Raw genomic sequence first — 23,758 nt, 5'->3', positions numbered from 1 at the left:
AATTTGGTCATTTTAGTAATAAAATATATTTATTTCAATCACTGTATACAGATGGTTCTAGGACCCAAAAGGATATATTTAAATACTTTTTTTTGTTTGTTTGTTTTTGTTTGAGATGGAGTCTTACTCTGTCACCCAGGCTGGAGTGCAGTGGCCCGATCTCTGGCTCACTGCAACCTCCACCTCCTGGGCTCAAGCGATTCTCCTGCCTCAGCCTCCTGAGTAGCTGAGATTACAGGCACGTGCCACCACACCTGGCTAATTTTTGTATTTTTAGTAGAGACAGGGTTTTACCCTGTTGGTCAGGCTGGTCTCGAACTCCTGACTTCGTGATCTGCCCGCCTTGGCCTCCCAAAGTATTGGGATTACAGGTGTGAGCGACTGCGCCCAGCTTAAGTACTTTTTATAAGGAAATATACTTCTATGTAAAATTAGCTTCTAAAAATGAAATTCCAGTTGAATTGGTCTTTATTTAAAACATGTATATTTATAAAAACGTATTTGTTTTATATTTTATTATATTCATAAATTGTGTATTTTGTGAAAATAAGCAACATATTTAAGATTTCAGTAATACATGAGTCTAGTGTTTGATTAAATTCTTTATTTATATTGCCTTTTTTAAAAGTTATGCTTGGCCAGGCGCAGTGGCTCATGCCTGTAATCCCACCAGCACTTTGGGAGGCCAAGGCGGGCAGATCACGAGGTCAGGAGATCAAGACCATCCTGGCTAACATGGTGAAACCCCGTCTCTACTAAAAATACAAAAAATTAGCCGGGCATGGTTGCAGGCACCTGTAGTCCCAGCCACTCGGGAGGCTGAGGCAGGAGAATGGCCTGAACCCGGGAGGCGGAACTTGAAGTGAGCCGAGATCACGCCACTGCACTCCAGCCTGGCTCCATCTCAAAAAAATAAATAAAATTAAATTAAAGTTATGCTTTAAGCCTGGGCGTGGTGGCTCACACCTATAATCCCAGCACTTTGGGAGGCCAAGGCAGGCTGATCACTTGAGCTCAGGAGTTCAAGACCAGTCTGGCCAACATGGTGAAACCCTGTCTCTGCTAAAAACACAAAAATTAGCCAGGCGTGGTGGCGCATGCCTGTAATCCCAGCTACTCAGGAGGCTGAGACAGGAGAATCGCTTGAACCCAGGAGGTGGAGGCTATAGTAAGCCAAGATCATGACACTACACTCCAGCCTGGGCAACAGAGCAACACTGTCTCAAAGAAAAAAAAAAAAAAGTTAAGCTTTAAATTCTATTATAACAATTTCAGTAAAGATTATGTGCTATAGAACAGGAACACTTTTTTTGTTAAGTTTTAGGTGATTTGATGTGTAATCCAATGTTAGCAGCTAATTCCTTTTTTTTTTTTTTCTTTTTTTGAGACAAGGTCTCACTCTGTTGCCCAGGCTGGAGTACAGTGGTGCAATCTCAGCTCACTGCAGCCTCTACCTCCCAGGTTCAAGCGATTTTCATGCCTCAGTTTTCCACATAGCTGAGATCACAGGCATGCGCCACCATGCCCTGCTAATTTTTGTATTTTTAGTAAAGACAAGGTTTCACCATGTTGCTCAGTCTTGTCTTGAACTCCTGACCTCAAGTGATCCCCCTGCCTCAGCCTCCCAAAGTGCTGGGATTATAGGCGTGAGCCACCACACCTGGCCCTAATTCCAATTTATTACATTGTTTTACTTAACCATCTGGTCCTTTAAAAGAAATACATGAAGTCTGGCAGCCTGTTGTAAATTTGCATATATTAGCATGTAAATACATAAAATAATCATTTTCTATTTTGTTTTGTGAGGGTAGAAGGTCCAGCTTAAAAAATGTGTCTGACCTTTTTGTGATGGGAGGAGCTCTTGTTTTAGAATCTGCAGCTCTCTTGCACTGGCTAGAGAGGGAAGGTTACGGCCCTTTAGGAATGACTGGAATATCCATGGGAGGACACGTAAGCCTTTTTATTTCTGCTTACATTTAATTTTGTTTATGTTTGTAAGATCTAGAGAACCTGGTTATTTTAAAAATTCACTTTAGGTATAGAATTAGTTTTGGTAAAAGTAGGAAGCAGAAACAGATTCCAAACTCTTATTCCAATTATGAAGTAATGATGTTAATTTTTTGCATGATTTATATAGACACTGTACTACTCCACAGTTGTATCTCAGATATTAGATTTAATATTTTATAACAAATTAATTATAAAATTTAACTTTTCAAGTCTCAAATATAAATGCCCAATTTTGCTGTTACATTGGTCAAGATAGCTGAATTGGAAAATACTTTCCATTTATCTGTCTCCCTAGTACCACCAACCTATTTTACTTTTTGTCTGCCGTTTAGAGTGTACTAAAATGGATTCCTAATTGCTTTCTCTGTCTCTAGTCTTTTATTAATCTTTTTCTTTCTTTTTTTTTTTTTGAGACGGAGTCTCGCTCTGTTGCCCAGGCTGGAGTGCAGTGGCTTGATCTCGGGTAACTGCAAGCTCCGCCTCCTGGGTTCATGCCATTCTCCTGCCTCAGCCTTCCGAGTAGCTGGGACTACAGGTGCCCATCACCACCCGGCTAATTTTTTGTATTTTTAGTAGAGACGGGGTTTCACCATGTTAACCAGGATGGTCTCGATCTCTTCACCTCATGATCCACCCACCTCGGCCTCCCGAAGTGCTGGGATTACGGGCATGAGCCACCAAGCCCAGCCTCTTATTAATCTTTTCCTTAACCATTTCTCCTCCACACCCTAACTACAGTGATCTTTCTAAATCTTGTCTTTGTTCTGTCTTCTTCAAAACCTGCCAAAAGCTTGTGTGCACACTGGGCTCCAGCTGTGTCAAATGCTAGCATCCCTCTAGTGCTCCCTTATTCTCTTTCACCTAGCTGAGTAACAGCTTACCCTTCTGTTTCAGCTGTGACACCCAGGCTTACCTCCAGACTATACTTGAAACTCTCATTAGTAACTTTTTACTGTACTTTACTGACTTGTTCAGCAGTCTGTTTTCTCCATGAAGCAGCTGAGACATAGAGGGCCAGGAATATGCTCTGATTTATTACTTGGCACATATTAGTCACTCAGTACATTTTTTAGAAATTGTTAGTATTTTGTTTGTGTGTGGGCCCAAGTTATCCACACAGGTTGGCCTCCCAAAGTGCTAGGATTCTAGGTGTGAGCCACTGCACCTGGCCTAAAAAATAATCATACCCCAACCTAGACAACATAGTAGTAAGACCCTGTCTCTACAAAAAAAATGTTTAAAAAAGTAGGCATGGCCGGGCGTGGTGGCTCAAGCCTGTAATCCCAGCACTTTGGGAGGCCGAGACAGGTGGATCACGAGGTCAGGAGATAGAGACCATCATGGCTAACACAGTGAAACCCCGTCTCTACTAAAAAATACAAAAAACTAGCCGGGCGTGGTGGCGGGCGCCTGTAGTCCCAGCTACTCGGGAGGCTGAGGCAGGAGAATGGCGCAAACCCGGGAGGCGGAGCTTGCAGTGAGCTGAGACCCGGCCACTGCACTCCAGCCTGGGCGACAGAGAGAGACTCTGTCTCAAAAAAAAAAAAAAAAAAAATTAGGCATGGTGGCACATCTCTGTAGTTGTGGCTACATGGGAGGCTGAGGTGGAGCCCCCGAGTTGGAGTCTGCAGTGAGCTGTGATCATACCACTGTACTCCGGATTAGGTGACTCAGACAGAAGCGAGATTTTATCTCAAAATAATAATAATAATAATTATTACATGAGTTTCTGTATTTCTCTTGAATTTGAAAGTTAAGTTCAAAAACTTAACTCAAATTTAAAACTGTGCTGGGCGTGGTGGTTCACACCTGTAATCCCAGCACTTTGGGATGCCGAGGCAGGCACATCACCTGAAGTCAGGAGTTCAAGACCAGCCAGACCAACATGGCGAAACCCCGTCTCTACTAAAAATGCAAAAATTAGCCAGGTGTGGTGGCAGACGCCTGTAATCCCAGCTACTCAGGAGGCTGAGGCAGGAGAATCGCTTGAACCCGGGAAGCGGAGTTTGCAGTGAGCTGAGATCACGTCACTGCACTCCAACCTGAGCAATAGAGCAAGACTCCATCTCAAAAAAAAAAAAAAAAAAAATTCAAAACAACTACCTGACAGTGAAACAGAAGATGGAAAAGGATTTATATTCCTACCTAGTAGTGTTTCCATTGTTATCACCTAGGTCAGGTCCTTATAACTTTCACCTGGATTACTGCCTATTAACTGGTCTTCCTACCTCAGCTGTCCCCTTCTCTGTTCAGTCCTGTAAACTACTATCATGTTACCTTCTTTGAATCACTTCTTTGACAATACTACTCCTTTGCTCAGACCTCTTTATTAATTATCGGTTATCTATAGAACAAAGGACCTCTAATCTGATCCTGATCAATCTTTCTAGCCCTACATATCTCCCTCACTCCATTGGCCACATGTGCCTATTGACCATCCCAACTGAAGCATATTGGTTATTTCCCTATGAGACCCTGTGCATTCTCACCATCTTGCCTTTGATCATACTGATTTATTTCTATGGAAGACAAGACCCTATCTTTCATTCCTCTAGAAGACTTACCCATTTCATGAAGCCTGCCTTTCCCTTCTGATTCCTCCAGCCCAGAAGGGAAAGTAACTTTTCCAGAAGATAAAGTTCTCCCTTCTCCAAAAGGGAGAGTAATTTTCCCTTCTCTAATCACACACATTACATTATTTTATATCTATTATATAATCTGCTTTGTGGTTCCCTGAATTCTTTGCATACTCAGTCCACCTCAATGGTCTGTTTTATAGTTGTGATTTTGCTGTATCTGAGTAAGTCACTTAAGTGAATGGTCTTGAGGTTACTTAAAGTTTTCTATTATATTTTATTGCTTTCTAAGGGGGAAATTAAATGTTGTTGAATTTATGATTTGGGAAGTTTAATGAGGTTGTTAATCATTCTCACAAATGTTTGCAGACTTTGTGTTTATCTGACCGACTTACTGCACTGAATGCTTATTAATATTAAATATTTTTATTTTACTGAATAGAAACTCTAAACAGAAGCTCTCTAAACTATCTGTTATATTACAGATGGCTTCCTTAGCGGTATCCAACTGGCCTAAGCCCATGCCATTGATTCCATGCCTGTCTTGGTCCACAGCATCTGGGGTCTTCACTACGGTAATTTAATTGTAATTAATATTAGGTAGCTATATATAATTAGAGGTAATTGTTTTGGGGATCCCCAAAACCACCCTCAGCTTTGGTGATTCATGAAAGGAATTATAGGACTCCTGAGTCCTATGATGACATAGTCGTAATCATGATTCAGGCTTAACTACAACAAAAGAAACCAAGAACAAGCTTCCAAGATTCCACTCCTAATGGAATGTTACAGTTCATGCTTAATTCTTCCAGCAATAATTATTGACAGTAAGTGCAAAGCGCTGTCCATCAGTGAAGCTCCCCTGAGCCTCGCAGTCCAGAATTTTTATCAGGGGTTAGTGACTTGGATAACTTCTGCCTGGCATGCACCAAAAATTCAGAAGGAAAGCAGGTGTTCAGCAGAAATCGCATTGTTTATATAAGCAGTTTATTTTTATTTTTTTTTTTTGAGTTTTTGAGACGGAGTCTCGCTCTGTCGCCCAGGCTGGAGTGCAGTGGCCGGATCTCAGCTCACTGCAAGCTCCGCCTCCCGGGTTTACGCCATTCTCCTGTCTCAGCCTCCCGAGTAGCTGGGACTACAGGCGCCCGCCAACTCGCCCGGCTAGTTTTATATAAACAGTTTAGATACAGTGACCCAGTCTTATCTTTTAGGAAAAGTTTTATATAGTATAGAAAGCTGTTTATTGGTCCATTTCCCAGACTCCAGTTAAAGGCCAACCTTACAAGCAGGCGAAAGATAGGCAGTCTCAGGCAGGGAGCGGTGGCTCACACCTGTAATCCCAGCACTTTGGGAGGCTGCGGCTGGTGGACCACCTGAGGTCAGGAGTTCTAGACCAGCCTGGACAACATGGTGAAACTCTGTCTCTACTAAAAATACAAAAATTAGCTGGGCATGGTGGCACATGCCTGTAGTCTCAGCTACTTGGGAGGCAGAGGCAGGAGAATCACTTGAACCCAGAAGGCAGAGGTTGCAGTGAGCCGAGATAGTGCCATTGCACTCCAGCCTGGGCAACAGAGTGAAACTTCGTCTGCAAAAAAAAAAAAAAAAAAAAAAAAGATAGGTAGTCTCACACAGTAATAATAATAAAAGTATTGGACAAATTGCCTTATGATGTGGTTTGATCTTAATTTAGCTTCTTATTTCAGGGTGTGTTGAGTAAATCAATTAATTGGCGGGAGCTGGAAAAGCAATATTATACCCAGACAGTTTATGAAGAAGAAATTATTCACATGCTTGAATACTGTGGAGTAAGTATTTCACTTTCCACCCAACATTGGTGGAGGGGGGAAGTTGATTGTATATTTAATGATTCAGGTTTTTAAAGAGAATAGCAAATTTTTAAAAACATAGCTGTACATACTATTTTTTAACTTCAACAATATTTCATTTTTTCCCGGGCATGGTGGGTGACACCTGTAATCTGAGCACTTTGGGATGCCTGAAGCGGGTTGATCACTTGAGGTCAGGGGTTTGAGACTAGCCCAACCAAACTCATCTCTAAACACCATCTCTGTAAAAATACAAAAATTAACCGCATGTGTTGTTGGATGCCTGTAATCCCAGCTATTCAGGAGGCTGAGGCAGGAGAATCTCTTGAACTTGGGAGTTGTAGGTTGCAGTGAACCAAGACTGTGCTACTGCACTCCAGCCTGGGTGACAGAGTGAGACTCTTTCTTAAAAATAAATAAATAAAAATTATTTTAAAATAAAACACAGATACAGAGAATCATGCACAGCAAATATGTGGTTTACTACATTTATTAAAAGACAAACAGGCCGGGCGCGGTGGCTCAAGCCTGTAATCCCAGCACTTTGGGAGGCCGAGACGGGCGGATCACGAGGTCAGGAGATCGAGACTATCCTGGCTAACACGGTGAAACCCCGTCTCTACTAAAAAATACAAAAAACTAGCTGGGCGAGGTGGCGGGCGCCTGTAGTCCCAGCTACTCGGGAGGCTGAGGCAGGAGAATGGCGTAAACCCGGGAGGCGGAGCTTGCAGTGAGCTGAGATCCGGCCACTGCACTCCAGCCTGGGCGACAGAGCGAGACTCCGTCTCAAAAAAAAAAAAAAAAAAGACAAACACACTGTAACTACTACGTAGGTCAAAAATAAAACTTGACCACCCAAACCAGAAACCCAAAAATCACAAAGCCTTCCTTCCTGCATTATTAGTAATCATTATCCTTATGTTTATAGTAATTACTCCTTCTGCTTTTAAAATAATTTTATTATCCAAATGTGTATCTGTAGACCCTATAGTTCTTTTATTTGAAGTGCCTTTAATAAGTTGCTTTCTGACAGAAAACTAAACACAGTATGTTCTCACTCACAGGTGGGAACTGAACAATGAGAACATTTGGACACAGGGCGGGGAACATCACACACTGGGGCCTCTCGGGAAGTAGGGGGTTGGGGGATGGATACCATTAGGAGAAATACCTAATATAAATGACAAGTTAATGAGTGCAGCAAACCAACATGGCACGTGTATACCTATGTATCAAACCTGCACGTTGTGCACATGTACCCTGGAACTTAAAGTATAATAATAATCAACCAATCAATTCTGTAAAAAAAGAAAAATATAAGTTGCCCTACATCCCTTTATGTTCCTTATAATTTATTTCATGAAGAATTTAGGTTATTTGACCCGTAGGGTTTCTCACAATCTAGATTTTTCTGTTTGTGTTCGCATGGTACAGTTCAGCATTTTGCTCTACATTGCCTGAAAATTGGCAGTTGGATCTAAATAAAGGCTTGATTAAACTCATTGTTTTGATTTCACAAGGCTATAGGAAACACATAATATCTGATTTTCTCTTTTTTTATGATGTAAGCCTCTACTGATGCTTGATGACTGTATCAATACATTGATGGTTGCTGATATTCTATTATTTCTTTTTCATGTATTAGTTTGAATACTTTTATAGGGAGACACTTACCTCATATATTACATGGTAGTTCAGTTTGTATAAGAAAGGCAGTTATGATAAATGCTTGATTTTTTTTCTGTAATTTACCAGTTTTCAAGATGATGAATTGGTTTCGTATTACTCTTCAAAAGTGATCGATCCTTTTCTTTTTTTTTTTTTTTTTTTTGGCTGTCGCCCAGGCTGGAGTGCAGTGGAATGATCTTAGCATCTCAGCTATCAGCTCACTGCAACCTCCACCTCCCAGATTCAAGCAATTCTCCTGCCTCAGCCTCCTGAGCAGCTGGGACTACAGACACTCGCCACCATGCTCAGCTAATTTTTGTATTTTTAGCAGAGACGGGGTTTCACCATATTGGTCAGGCTGTTCTCAAACTCCTGACCTCAGGATCCACCCGTGATCCACCCGCCTCAGCCTCCCAAAGTGCTGGGATTACAGGTGTGAGCCACCGCGCCCAGCAATCCTTTTCATGAATTTAAGTCTTTTACTGTTTGAAAGATACTGAGACTCTTAAGAAACTTTGAAAAAAAGAAATCTTTCTACTATCAATGAGGACTTTTTATTTATAATTAAATCACTGTAAACCTTACTCTTGTAAAGTAGGTCTATCTTACGTAACTTCAAAAGGCAGTTGATTACTTGCTTAAGGACTTTATTACAAAATAGCTTTATCGGGGCCAGGCATGGTGGCACATGCCTGTAATCACAGCACTTTGGGAGACTGAGGTGAGAGGATCACTTGAAGCCAGGAGTTTGAGACCAGCCTGGGAAATAAAGTGAGACTCTTGTCTCTACAAAAAAAAAAAAAAAAAAAGCTGGGCATGGTGGTGCACACCTGTAGTCCTAGCTACTCAGAAGGCTGAGGTGGGCAGATCACTTGATCCCAGGAGTTCAAGGCTGTAGCAGTGAACTATGATTGTGTCGTTGCACTCCAGCCCAGGTGACAAAGCAAGACCATTTCTCTTAAAAAAAAAAAAATGGCTGGGCACGGTGGCTCGTGCCTGAAATCCCAGCACTTTGGGAGGCTAAGGAAGGCGGATCACGAGGTCAGGAGATCGAGACCATACTGGTCAACGTGGTGAAACCCCGTCTCTACTAAAAATACAAAAAATTAGCCTGGCGTGGTGGCGGGTACCTGTAGTCCCAGCTACTTGGGAGGCTGAGGCAGGAGAATGGCATGAACCCAGGAGGTGGAGCTTGCACTGAGCCAAGATCGCACCACTGCACTCCAGCCTGGGCGACAGAGTTAGACTCTGTCTCAAAAAAAAAAAAAAAAAGCTTTACTTGCTAGTTAGTTCCCATACATATAATCAGAAGAATACCTGTATTTGAAAGCTTATGAGAAACTTCCATGTATGTTTTAAAGGAAGTTTATAAATTTTGGTCATCTGAAATTGCAATGTAGTTGTCTTACTCAATTTTGTGTTGCTGTAACAGAATATCTGAGACTGGGAAATTTGTAAGACCAGAGATATATGTGGCTCACAGTTCTAGAGGCTAGAAGGTCCAAGGTTAGGCCGGGCACAGTGGCTCAAGCCTGTAATCCCAGCACTTTGGGAGGCCGAGACGGGCGGATCACGAGGTCAGGAAATCGAGACCATCCTGGCTAACACGGTGAAACCCCGTCTCTACTAAAAATACAAAAAATTAGCCAGGTGGTGATGGGCACCTGTAGTCCCAGCTACTCGGGAGGCTGAGGCAGGAGAATGGAGCTCGCAGTGAGGGGCCCACATCTGGTGAATGCCTTCTTGCTGCATTATTTCATGGCAGAAGGCATAAGGGCAAGAGAGAATGCGTGTGTGTGCAAAAGAAGTAGAGGTAGGGAAGAGGCTAAATTCATTCTTTTATCAGGAGTCCATTCCCAATAACTAACCCACTCCCACAGTAAGGGCATTAGTCCATTTATGAGGCTGAACCTTCATGGCCTTATTAAAGGTCCCACCTTTCAACACTATTACATTGGGGATTAAGTTCCAACACATGAACTTCGTGGGGCACATTCAAGCCACAGCGGTAGTCTTACCTGGTACTTCTCAGAACCAGTTCACAATAATGAATATTCAATAAATGTTAAGATGTTTTCCCTACTGTTTGTGTTTTCCCAGTCAAAAAAAAAGTTCAATTTATCGGTGTCCCACTCTGAGTAATTCTAGGACCCTTTGATCTTTACATTTCCATATGTTACTGAACCTCCTTTTTCTTTTTTTTTTTTTTTTTTTTTTTGAGACGGAGTCTCGGTCTGTCGCCCGGACTGGAGTGCAGTGGCCGGATCTCAGCTCACTGCAAGCTCCACCTCCCGGGTTCACGCCATTCTCCTGCCTCAGCCTACCGTGTAGCTGGGACTACAGGCGCCCGCCACCTCGCCCGGCTAGTTTTTTGTATTTTTTAGTAGAGACGGGGTTTCACCATCTTAGCCAGGACAGTCTCGATCTCCTGACCTCGTGATCCGCCCGTCTCGGCCTCCCAAAGTGCTGGGATTACAGGCTTGAGCCACCGCGCCCAGCCTGAACTTCCTTTTTCTTATAGTGATTTGTTGTGGTAACCAGGTTGTTGGGTATTTTTGTTTTCCTTGTCTTCAACCAATTTTATTTCTTTTTTTTTTTGAGACGGAGTTTCGCTCTTGTTGCCCAGGTTGGAGTGCAACGGCACAATCTCGGCTCACTGCAACCTCTGCCACCTGAGTTCAGGCGATTCTCCTGCCTGAATGAGCCACCGTGCCCAGCCTCACTTCCCTTTTTTTATTTACAAAGTGTTTGTATGTAACACTGTACAAAGTGTTTCCTTATTATTTTTTTACTGCTGTATAATAGTCTATTATGTGAATGGATGTACCATACTTAAATCAATCAGTACCCTGTTGATGTTTATGTTGTTTCTCATCTTTCGCTGTTAATAAACAGTGCTGCAGTGAGTAACTTTGTATATTCATGTTAAATAAGTGTAAATTCCTAGAAATATGATTGCTGAGTCAAGGGTATAGTAATATAGTTAGGTTTTGTCTAATTCTAATTATGTCAGTTTACACCACCAGCAGGAATGTGTGTCTTTCTTCATAAGTTTCCAAATTCAGTGTGTTATCAAACTTGAGTTTTTATTTTTTGTCAACTGGCACTGGAAAATGGCATAGTTTTAATTAACTTAAGTATGAGGGAAATCGAGCAAGTTTTTATAAGTTTAAGAGCAGTTTGGCTGGGCACGGTGGTTCACGCCTGTAATCCCAGCACTTTGGGAGGCCGAGGTGGGCAGATCATGAGGTCAGATTGAGACTATCCTGGCTAACATGATGAAACCCTGTCTCTATTAAAAATACAAAAAATTTACCAGGCATGGTGGCTCACGCCTATATCCCAGCACTTTTGAGAGGCCAAGGCGGGCAGATCACATGAGGTCAGGAGTTCGAGACCAGCCTGGCCAACATGGTGAAACCCCGTCTCTACTTAAAACAAAAATTAGCCAGGCATTGTGGCAGCCACCTGTAATCCCAGCTACCCGGGAGGCTGAGGCAGGAGAATTGCTTGAACCCAGGTGGAGATTGCAGTGAGCCGAGATCATGCCATTACACTCCAGCCTGGGATACAAGAGCGAGACTTTGTCTGAAAAAAAAAGAAAAAAATAGCCGGGCGCGGTGGCTTAAGCCTGTAATCCCAGCACTTGGGGAGGCCGAGACGGGCGGATCACGAGGTCAGGAGATCGAGACCATCCTGGCTAACAGGGTGAAACCCTGTCTCTACTAAAAAATACACAAAAACTAGCCAGGCGAGGTGGCGGGCGCCTGTAGTCCCAGCTACTCGGGAGGCTGAGGCAGGAGAATGGCGTAAACCCGGGAGGCGGAGCTTGCAGTGAGCTGAGATCGCGCCACTGCACTCCAGCCTGGGCGACAGAGCCAGACTCCGTCTCAAAAAAAAAAAAGAAAAGAAAGAAAAAAAGAAAAATTAGCCAGGCATGGTGGCATGCCCCTATAGTCCTAACTATTCGGGAGGCTGAGGCAGGAGAATCGCTTGAACCCAAAAGGGGGAGGTTGCAGTGAGCTGAAATCATGCCATTGCACTCCAGCCTGGGTGACAGAGCGAGACTCCACCTCAAAAAAAAAAAAAAAAAGCAATTTGTATTTTGTTTTCTGTTACCTTTATGTGTATATCCTTTGCTCATTTTGGGGGTTCTGGGCTTTTAAAAAATTACTCAGTTCTAGCTCTTAATAAATTAAAATGATTTGCTGTTTGTAATGTGAATTGCAAATATATTTTCCCAGGCTGTCATTTTTTCTTTTGACTTTGGTTTTAGCATATAACAAAGTTTATTTTTACTTACATTGTACAGTCATGTTCTGCATAACAATGCTTCAGTCACATATATAAGGTGGCCCAAAAGATTTTAATACGATATTTTTACTATACCTTTTTTCTTTTTCTTTCTTTTTTTTTTTTTTTTTTTTTGAGATGGAGTCTTGCTCTGTCACCCAGGCTGGAGTGCAGTGGCACAGTCTCTACTCACTGTAACCTCCACCTCCTGGGTTCAGATGATTCTCCTGCCTCAGCCTCCCAAGTCGGTGGGATTACAGGTACCCACCATCACACCTGGCTAATGTTTATATTTTAGTAGAGACAAGGTTTCACTTTGTTGGCCAGGCTAGTCTTGGAACTCCTGACCTCAAGCGATCAACCCACCTCGGCCTCCCAAAGGGCTGGGATTACAGGCATGAGCCACCATGCCTGGCCTACTGTACCTTTTCTATGATTAGATATACAAATACTTATAATTGTGTTATAGTTGCCTACAGTATTAAGTACAGTAACATGTTGTATAGGTTAGTAACCTAGGAACAATAGATTATACCATATAGCTTAGGTGTGTAGTCAGCTATACCATCTAGGTTTATGTAAATACACGGTGATGTTCACACAACAATGAAACCACCTAATGATGCATTTCTCAGAACATATCCCATCATTAAACAACACATAACTGTATTTACAAGTCCTTAAACTTAGAATATAGTTTTGAGACTTTAATAGGCAATATTTCTTTTTTTCTTGAATTTTTTTTTTTTTTTTTTTAAGACGGAGTCACCCAGGCTGGAGTGCAGTAGCACAACATCAACCCACTGCAACCACTGCCTCCCAGATTTAAGCGATTCTCCTGCCTCAGCCTCCCAAGTAGCTGGGGTAACAGGCACACACCACCATGCCTGGCTAATTTTTGTATTTTTATTAGAGACAGGGTTTTGCCATGTTGGCCAGGATGGTGTTGATCTCCTGACATCATGATCTACCCGCCTCAGCCTCCCAAAGTGCTGGGATTACAGGCGTGAGCTATCACGCCCAGCCAATAATTTTTAATTCTGGTTACTTCAACCAGAGAAAGGGATTTGGGGAAGCTGGTGTCCTCTTCTGTTTGAATTTACGTAACTCATTTGTAACACTTTTAGAAGTTCAAAGGTTAAGGTAGATCATGGATTTCAAAACTTTGGCTGTAAAAAAAGAAAAATGATGCAGGCTAAATGATACCCTTTACTGTTAAGTAGGAAACAGCAATGAAGTGTAAGTCACTAATTTATCTTAGTCCTGAGTTAAATTTTGATACCTCTTTCTTTTTTAAAAAAATTATGAGGCCAGGCATGGTGGCTCACACCTGTAATCCCAGCACTTTGGGAGGCTGAGGTGGGTGCATCACTAGGTCAGGAGATCCAGACCGTCCTGGCTAACACGGTGAAACCCCATCTCTACTAAAAATACAAAATATTAGCCAGGCGTGGTGGCGGGCGCCTGTGATCCCAGATGCTCGGGAGGCTGAGGCAGGAGAATGGCAGGAACCCGGGAGGAGGAGCTTGCAGTGAGCCGAGATCGCGCCACTGCACTCCAGCCTGGGGGACAGTGCGAGACTCCGTCTCAAAAGAAAACAAATTATGGTAAATATATACAACATGAAATTTACTATCGTAACCATTTTTAAGTGTATAGTTCAGTGGCATTAAGTATATACATGTTGTGCAACCATCACCACCATCTATCTCTAAAACGTTTTTATCTTTTCAAACTGAAACTTACCCATTGAACAAAACTACTCATTCCTCCCTTCTCCCAGTCTCTGGCAGCTGCCATTCTCTTTTCATCACTATGAATTTTACAACTATAGGGACCTCATATGAGTGGAATCATACAATATTTCTCCTTTTGTGTCTGGCTTATTCACTTAAGATAATGTCTTCAGTGTTCATCCGTGTTGTAGCATGTGTCAGAATTTCATTCCTTTTAAGACTGAATAATGTTTAATTGTTTGAATGTACCACATTTTGTTTATCCATTTATTCATTGATGGACATTTGTCTTTCCTCTTTTTTTTTTTTGACAAAGTTGTTAATAAACCCCTATTTTATATTAAATAATGTTTTCTTTCATATGTTCAGACAGATTCTTTCAAAATGGGACAAGAGTTTGTGAAATGCTTCACTAGCAGTACAGACAAGCTAACTAAGCTTAATCTGGTTTCCAGAACTTTAAATTTAGATATAACAAACCAAGTTGTATCCCAAAAACCTGCTGACTGCCATAATTCTAGTAAAACATCTGTCAGTGCAACATCAGAAGGACTCTTGTTGCAAGATACCTCTAAGATGAAGTGCTTCAATCAAACACTTTCAACCAACAAAAGTAGTTCCACAAGTTGCAACCCTCAGTCATATCACCTACTTAGTAAAGAACAAAGAAGAAACAATCTTCGGAAAGAATCTTTAATATTTATGAAAGGTGTCATGGATGAATGTACTCATGTGGCAAATTTCTCAGGTACTAATTTTTATATGAAATTGAGAATATTTGCTGATGTGTAAATATTTGTGAAACATTGTAAAGGATGCTTTATAAGATAATTTTATATATTTCAAGGGTATATTTTTTTGTTGGCTCCAGAATATGTTTGCAGAGATAAGTTGCTTTACTTAAATGTATCACATTCTATCTATGAAAATTTAAGATTATCTTATTCCTTAAAAAACACACTGGACAGCCGGGCATGGTGGCTCATGCCTGTAATCCCAGCATTTTGGGAGGCTGAGGCAGGTGGATTGCTTGAGCCCAGGAGTTCAAGACCAGCCTGGGTAACATGGTAAAACCCTGTCTCTACCAAAAACAATTACGAAAAAGTAGTCATGTGTGGTGGTGCGTGCCTGTAGTTCCAACTACCTGGGAGGCTGAAGTGGGAGGATCACTTCAGCCCAAGGAGATGGAGGTTGCAGTGAGCCAAGATCACACCACTGCACTCCATCCTAGGTGACAGAGCAAGACTCTGTCACACAGACACACAAACACACACTCTGGAGCTGGTCACAATGGCTTACGCCTGTAATCCTAGCACTTTGGTAGACTGTGGTGGGAGGATCACTTGAGCCCAGGAGTTTGACACCAGCCCGGGCAACATAGTGAGACCCTGTCCCTACAAAAAATATAAAAATTAGCTGGGTGGCCAGGCCCAGTGGCTCATGCCTGTAATCCCAGCACTTTGGGAGGCCGAGACGGGCAGATCACGAGGTCAGGAGATCGAGACCATCCTGGCTAACATGGTGAAACCCCGTCTCTACTGAAAAAGACAAAAAACTAGCCGGGTGAGGTGGTGGGCGCCTGTAGTCCCAGCTATTCGGGAGGCTGAGGCAGGAGAATGGTGTAAACCCAGGAGGTGGAGCTTGCAGTGAGCTGAGATCCGGCCACAGAACAAGACTCCGTCTCAAAAAAAAAAAAAAAAACCCCACAGTATTTTGTATCATTTTTAGAATGTTTATCTCATACTGGAGATGAGTAATGTAGCCTATTATAGTTGATTTTTAACTAAATCAAAAATGTTTGATGAATGTTTTATTTACTACATTGTGTGGTGTTTTTTATTTTCTAATGTGTATATGTTGAATTTTTTAAAATCCTATACCTAGTACCAGTTGATCCAAGCCTCATTATAGTCGTTCAAGCCAAAGAAGATGCCTATATTCCACGAACAGGAGTTCGAAGTTTACAAGAAATTTGGCCTGGTTGTGAGATCCGATACTTAGAAGGGGGTCATATTAGTGCTTATCTTTTTAAACAAGGACTCTTCAGGTAAGATGGCTGGTCTAAACAGCTAATTCGTTCATTTGTTGTTTGTTTTCTGGATTTTTTTGCTTCAACAAATATAAAAGATTAGGTATTTTTATTATCTGTTTCAATCTTTGAATGCCCCCCTCACCTCCCACAAATCTCACATTTAGTTACTTTTCCCTCTTTCCTAGGATTTCATCTTCTTCTTTTCTTTTTCTTGTAGAGAACTAGGCATGATGCATTTCATAGGCATGCTTTATCATGTGGCTTTCCCCTCTTCAAATATTAATGGCCACGTATTTTAGGATGTGAGAAGGACGACCCACGGCTTGTTAAAGTTGCTTTGGTGCATCAAGAGTTTTTTCACTCTATACTGATGTTTTTTCAGAATGGCCTGAACATCTGTGGAATAATTTAGCAATGTTTTTCAGTTAGCAAGTGAATATTGAACCTTAAATAAGAAGTGCTTTTAATTTTAACAACTTTATATGACTCCACTATTTTAGTTAGAACTTATAAAAACTTTTATGCTAGCCGGGCGCGGTGGCTCACACCTGGAATTCCAGCACTTTGGGAGGCGGAGATGGGTGGATCATGAGGTCAGGAGATGAAGGCCATCCTGGCTAACACGGTGAAACTCCGTCTCTATTGAAAATACAAAAAAAGGCCGGGTGCAGTGGCTCAAGCCTGTAATCCCAGCACTTTGGGAGGCCGAGACGGGCGGATCACGAGGTCAGGAGATCAAGACCATCCTGGCTAACACGGTGAAACCCCGTCTCTACTAAAAAATACAAAAAACTAGCCAGGTGAGGTGGCGGGCGCCTGTAGTCCCAGCTACTCGGGAGGCTGAGGCAGGAGAATGGTGTAAACCCGGGAGGCGGAGCTTGCAGTGAGCTGAGATCCGGCCACTGCACTCCAGCCTGGGCGACAGAGCGAAACTCTGTCTCAAAAAAAAGAAAATACAAAAAAAAAATTAACCAGGTATAGGTGGTACATGCCTATAGTCCCAACTACTCAGGAGGCTGAGGCAGGAGAATGGTTTAAAACCCGGGAGGCGGAGCTTGCAGTGAGCCAAGATTGTGCCACTGCACTCCAGCCTGAGAGACAGAGCGAGACTCTGTCTCACCAAAAAAAAAAACCTTTTATGCTAAAACTACAGTTTTCTGGTATTCTACATTATTGGAACATATTCATCATGTTATTATTAATGGTTAAATAAATTAGTTCACATAAATGATTAGATCAGTGCCGTGTCCATAAGTGTTCAAAAAAGCTGCCAACTGGATAACTATCTAATGGAAGAATTGTATGTGATATGTTTGACTTGTTTTAGCTCTTGTTAACGTAAGAAATAATTTTTGTATGTTGTTACTTATCTAGCTCAACTTATAAATGTCACCTTTTTGAGAAATAGACCAATTCTTCAAGTCTGTTATGTCTTGAAGGATATAGTAAACCTTGCTTTTTATAGTACGATGTTTTTTTTTTTTTTTTTTGAGACGGAGTCTTGCTCTGTTGCCCAGGCTAGAGTGCAGTGGCCGGATCTCGGCTCACTGCAAGCTCCGCCTCCCGGGTTTAGGCCATTCTCCTGCCTCAGTCTCCGGAGTAGCTGGGACTACAGGCGCCCGCCACCTCGCCCGGCTAGTTTTTTTGTATTTTTAGTAGAGACGGGGTTTCACCATCTTAGCCAGGACAGTCTCGATCTCCTGACCTCGTGATCCACCCGTCTCGGCCTCCCAAAGTGCTGGGATTACAGGCTTGAGCCACCGCGCCCGGCCTTATAGTATGATCTTGTAAGAAGTATTCATGCAGCATTTGAGTCCCTATTGGTGAGTGAGCAGACTATCCAATACTCATTGGCCCTCTGGCACAACAAAATTAAAACAAATAAACAGGCCAGGCGCAGTGACTCACGCCTGTAATCCCAGCACTTTGGGAGGCCGAGGTGGGCGGATCACGAGGTCAGGAGATCGAGACCATCCTGGCTAACACGGTGAAACACTGTCGCTACTAAAAATACAAAAAATTAGCCGGGCGTGGTGGCGGGCACCTGTAATCCCAGCTACTCGGGAGGCTGAGGCAGGAGAATCACTTGAACCCAAGAGGCAGAGCTTGCAGTGAGCCGAGATCGTGCCACTGCACTCCAGCCTGGGCGACAGAGCAAGACTCTGTCTCAAAAATAAATAAATAAATAAACAAATAAACGAAAATCTGTGACTACCTAGGGTTGCTAGAGTTGCTTAAGAAGAGTCTAAAGTTCTGTTATACATGTGAATGCAGAGGACCCACTTGTTTGCATTAGTAAATTAGTATCAAATTTATTTCACTCTTTTGTGTATCTAAGTGGGAGTATAGCTAAGAGGTATTAGGAAGAGTAGATTTATAATCAAAGTCAAATATGAAAACTCAAAAATGCTACTATGAAGGCTTCACTTGAGAGACATAAATGTTAATTATTATCATGTGCCAGATGCTAGAGCAATTGCTCTGTTATTATCCCCTTTACACAGAATAAAGGGAACAAAAAAGATTAAGTAACTTGCTCAGATGGAGTCACTACTAAGCTATTTGACCTCTTCCATTCCCCATCAGTCACTTCAAAACTTAACTGAGTTTAGATGACATTGGAATAGTAGAATTCTTAAAAATTCAGTCTTTTCACACACCAAACATAAAAATAAAAGAAGCCACGAGGCACAGTGGCTCACATCTGTAATCCCAGCACTTTGGGAGGCCAAGGTGGGGGTTGATCACAAGGTCAGGAGTTTGAGCCCAGCCTGGCCAATATGGTGAAACCCCGTCTCTACTAAAAATACAAAAAATTAGCCAGGCATGGTGGTACACACCTATAATCCCAGCTACTCAGGAGGCTGAGGCAGGAGAATCACTTGAACCCGGGAGGCAAAGGTTGCAGTGAGCTGAGATCACGCCACGTCATTCCCCCGGGAGGCAGAGCTTGCAGTAAGCTGAGATCGTGCCAGTACATTCCAGCCTGGGTGACAGTGAGACTCTGTCTCAAAAAATGAATGAATAAATAAATAAATAAAGCCATTGCTTTATGTGCTCTAATATTTTATGTTATTTAGAGCTTATTGATAATACAAGTGAATAAGAGGCTATTTAAATGATTAAAAAGGGACATACACCTTTCCTAAGCCTTCTCACATGTACACAAGCCCGTATTGTAACTTTAGGCACCAGGAAGTAAACCAATTCAGATTCATTCCACAAGAGCAAGTGCCTGGAACTAACTCTGAGGAAAAAAATTATCCAGTGGGCAATAATTTCAAAGTCCTCTTTACTTCTCCCCTATTGCTGTCATATCTGTCTTCAAAACAAAATCTCTTTATGTGTTTACACCAACATGCAAATATCCACCTCTAATTTTTTTCCCTTCTCATGGTTCATTATAATTCACAAGGATCGAATCCTTGAGCCAAAGAAAGACAAGCATGTTGTAAAACTATGACTTCCCAACATATTGGAAATAATAATCTATTAGCAGCCTATCAGTTTCAAAGATAGTCTTTTTATTTTATTTTATTTTATTTTATTTTATTTTATTTTATGTTATTTTATGTTATGTTATTTTATGTTATGTTATGTTATGACAGAATCTAAGTCTTGTCACCCAGGCTGGAGTGCAGTGGCATGATCTCCTCTCACTGCAACCTCCACCTCCCAGGTTCACACCATTCTCCTGCCTCAGCCTCCTGAGTAGCTGGGACTACAGGCACCTGCCACCACACCTGGCTAATTTTTTTTTTTTTTTTTGTATTTTTAGTAGAGACGGGGTTTCACTGTGTTAGCCAGGATCGTCTTGGTCTCCTGACCTTGTGATCCACGTGTCTCGGCTTCCCAAAGTGCTAGGATTACAGGCGTGAGCCACCACACCCGGCCAAAGATAGTCTTAACAGTTTTGTTAGGATGTCAGGAAATGCTTAGTTGAACAAATGGGATACAAAATTAATATCTCATAGTTATTATTTAAACTGGGTGAAAATATAGACATGCATTTTATTTTATTTATTTTTATTTTTATTTTTTTTGAGACGGAGTCTCGCTCTGTCGCCCAGGCTGGAGTGCAGTGACCGGATCTCAGCTCACTGCAAGCTCCGCCTCCCGGGTTCACACCATTCTCCTGCCTCAGCCTCCTGAGTAGCTGGGACTACAGGCACCCCCCCCCCCCCCTGGCTGGGTTTTTTTTTTTTTTTTTTTTTTTTTGTTAGTAGAGACGGGGTTTTACCGTGTTAGCCGGGATGGTCTCGATCTCCTGACCTCATGATCCGCCCATCTCGGCCTCCCAAAGTGCTGGGATTACAGGCTTGAGCTACCGCGCCCGGCCCTCTTTTTTTTTTTTGAGCCAGAGTCTTGCTTGTCACCTAGGCTGGAGTGCAGTGGCGTGATCTTGACCTACTGCATCCTCTGCCTCCCAGGCTCAAGCAATTCTCCTGCCTCAGCCTTCAAAGTAGCTGGGATTACAGGCGCCCACCACCACAGCCCGCTAATTTTTGTATTTTTAGTAGAGACGGGGGTTTCACCATGTTGGCCAGGCTGGTCTCGAACTCCCGACCTTGTGATCCGCCCACCTTGGCCTCCCAAAGTGCTGGAATTACAGGCGTCCACCACCACACCTGGCTAATTTTTGTATTTTTAGTAGAGACGGGGTTTCACCATGTTGGCCAGGCTGGTCTCGAACTCCTGACCTTGTGATCCACCCACCTTGGCCTCCCAAAGTGCTGGGATTACAGGCGTGAGCCACTGCGCCCGGCCTAGACATGCATTTTCTTAAAAGCCTGGAGGAAAGATATGAAAAGATTAACAGTGGATGTGAGTGATGGGATTATGATGTTTTCCCCTTCCTATATTTTGGATTTTCTGAATATTCTGCTATGAAAATGTAATATACAATAGAAAAAAAAACAGCTTTAGAAAAAAATATCTTGTGAGTGGGGCAGGGTGTCGCAGGACTATAGTTCCAGATACTCAACAGGCTGAGGTGGGAAGATAGCTTGAGGCCAGGAGTTTGAGGCCGCAGCGTGCTACGATTGCACCTGAGAGTAACCACTGCACTCAAGCCTAGGCAACATAGTGAGATCTTCCCTCTAAAAAAGAAAAAGAAAGAAAGAAAAAATACCTTATGGAAGATAAAATTTGTCTATTCCTTTTCAATTGAAATATTAAAATACTCGGTAAAGTTAATGTGGGAAACCAAGGCTTTTGATTTTAAGTAGCTAGGAACATGTTCATAGTAAATGAAAAGCATCTATATCATAATCTGTGAAACAGAATCTTACATTCTGAAAAGTTACATAATTAATTTTCAACAAAGTGATGATAAATCAGTTCCTTTTTCTTTCATAATTTATTTTATACACACACATCACACACATATGCCACTGTGTGTGTGCATGTATGTGTGTATGAAAATATATATTCTAAGGCACAAAAAAGTGCTTCAGAAAAAGATAATGCTTCTAGATCCATCAAAATTGGAAGTATGTTTGATGTTTTCCAGTAGTGGTGATAAAGTTCCATGCATCTGAGGCAGGCAGATCAGTTGAGGCCAGGAGTTCGAGACCAGCCTGGCCAACATGGTGAAACCCCGTCTCTACTAAAAATACAAAAAGTTAGCAGGGTGTAGTGATGCATGCCTATAATTCTAGCTACTTGGAAGGCTGAGGCATGAGAATCACTTGAACTGGGAGGCAGAGGTTGCAGTGAGCAGAGATCATGCCACTATATTCCAGCCTGGGCAACAGAGCAAGACCCTGTCTCAAAAGAAAAAAAAAAAGGCCGGGCACGGTGGCTCATGCCTGTAATCCCAGCACTTTGGGAGGCCGAGGCAGGTGGATCACGAGGTCAGGAGTTCAAGACCAGCCTGGCCTTTAAGGTTGAAACCCCGTCTCTACTAAAAATACAAAAAAATTAGCTGGGCGTGGTGGCATGCACCTGTAATCCCAGCTACTCCAGAGGCTGAAGCAGAGAATTGCTTAAACCTGGAGGGGCGGAGGTTGCAGTGAGCCGAGATTGCGCCACTGCACTCCAGCCTGGGCGACACAGGGAGACTCCGTCTCAAAAAACAAAAAAATAAAGTTACATGGATTCAAACACCCATTCTGAGGAGGGTACACTGCCTGTTTCATAGCTATTTAGAGAGGATGTAAAGTTGCAAGCCACAGATAAATTTGGAAATAACTTACGATAAAGGCATTGTTTGTCCCCCCTTTTTGTTAGTTACTTAGAGTTTTTCTTTCATATTTAATTTTAGACAAGCCATCTATGATGCATTTGAACGCTTCCTCCAAAAATACGCTAACTAATTGGATTATTATATGTAACCAGTGTGGCCAAGATGTTTCGTACAAAAGGAAGCTTCATCCTCTGATCATGTGAAGTACAAGCAGACAGCACTAATATATCTAATCGCTATCAATGTGGTCTGGAATTCATTGTTACAGATCCGTTAACTATAAACTTCAAATACATTTGAATAATTTCAAGATAATATTTGAAGTAAATAATGTTAAAGTATTTTTATTATTGTTCATTGGAATCCCATATACTCAATGTTTAGTTTGTTGTTACTATCTATGAAAACTAAATTTTTAATCATGAATAATTTATTAAATTAACTAAATTTATTCATAGAAACTCTTCTGGGTTTTAGTAAAATTGCTAAATCAAACCAAGATTTTAATATATCAGCATTTACTTTGTACCCTTATAACATTTCACTATTGACTTTATTTGAAAAACATGTTTATTTTTTGAATGTATGGTGAATTCATAATCTTGTGTTCAACTAATTTTCTGCTGTGGAAATAAATACTTATGATGTATAAAATCAGTGTTAACTTTGAATTATAAAATATCCTGATAGCTTCATAGATAAGTGCTTTTCTTTCTTTTTTTTTTTTTTTCTTCTTTTTTTGATATGTACCTCTATTTGAATGCAAGTGCTTTTAATGATCAAAGTGAGTGACAGGGTGCAGTGGCTCACGCCTGTCATCCCAGCACTTTGGGAGGCTGAGGCAATCGGATTACCTGAGGTCAGGAGTTCAAGACTAGCCTGACCAATATAAACCCCCTCTTTACTAACAGATACGAAAAATTAGCCAGGCATGGTGGCGCATGCCTGTAATCCCAGATATTCGGGAGGCAGGAGAATTGCTTGAACCCGGGAAGCAGAGGTTGCAGTGATCCGAGATCCCACCATTGCACTCCAGCCTGGGCAACAAGAGTGAAACTCCATCTCAAAATAATAATAATAATAATAATCAAAATGAGTGTTCTGCAGATAAAATGCATTAGACTTTGCTAGACTAAAACTTTACTAAAGATTAGGATTTTTAAAAAAATGCCAGTAGGCCGGGTGCGGAGGCTCATGGCTGTAATCCCAGCACCTTGGGAGGCTGAGGCGGGTGGATCACAAGGTCAAGAGTTTAAGACCGCCGGGCGCGGTGGCTCAAGCCTGTAATCCCAGCACTTTGGGAGGCTGAGACGGGCGGATCACAAGGTCAGGAGATCAAGACCATCCTGGCGAACACGGTGAAACCCCGTCTCTACTAAAAAACACAAAAACTAGCCGGGCGAGGTGGCGGGCGCCTGTAGTCCCAG

The 23,758-nt window shown here is 42.1% G+C and overlaps 1 protein-coding gene across 10 annotated transcripts in view; it reads left to right on the top strand.

Moving 5' to 3' along the window:
• Nucleotides 1–22,985, top strand: part of ABHD18 (abhydrolase domain containing 18) — a 67,565-nt gene extending 44,580 nt beyond the window's left edge. For 8 of the 10 annotated variants that reach the window (XM_023217576.2, XM_023217574.2, XM_023217580.2 and 5 more), the window contains 6 exons: nucleotides 1,812–1,950; nucleotides 5,072–5,161; nucleotides 6,293–6,394; nucleotides 14,482–14,860; nucleotides 15,997–16,159; nucleotides 22,410–22,985. In XM_023217576.2, the coding sequence (XP_023073344.1) occupies nucleotides 1,812–1,950; nucleotides 5,072–5,161; nucleotides 6,293–6,394; nucleotides 14,482–14,860; nucleotides 15,997–16,159; nucleotides 22,410–22,461 (925 nt within the window). In that variant the 3' untranslated portion in view covers nucleotides 22,462–22,985. The remainder of the gene's footprint in view (nucleotides 1–1,811; nucleotides 1,951–5,071; nucleotides 5,162–6,292; nucleotides 6,395–14,481; nucleotides 14,861–15,996; nucleotides 16,160–22,409) is intronic. The other 2 variants (XM_023217579.2, XM_023217578.2) reach the window with 1 other exon arrangement.
• The last annotated feature ends 773 nt before the right edge of the window (nucleotides 22,986–23,758 follow it).

This window comes from Piliocolobus tephrosceles, chromosome 3, assembly GCF_002776525.5.
Source record: "Piliocolobus tephrosceles isolate RC106 chromosome 3, ASM277652v3, whole genome shotgun sequence".
In the NCBI taxonomy this organism is placed as follows: Eukaryota; Metazoa; Chordata; class Mammalia; order Primates; family Cercopithecidae; genus Piliocolobus; species Piliocolobus tephrosceles.
This window is presented reverse-complemented; position numbering and strand designations above follow the sequence as displayed.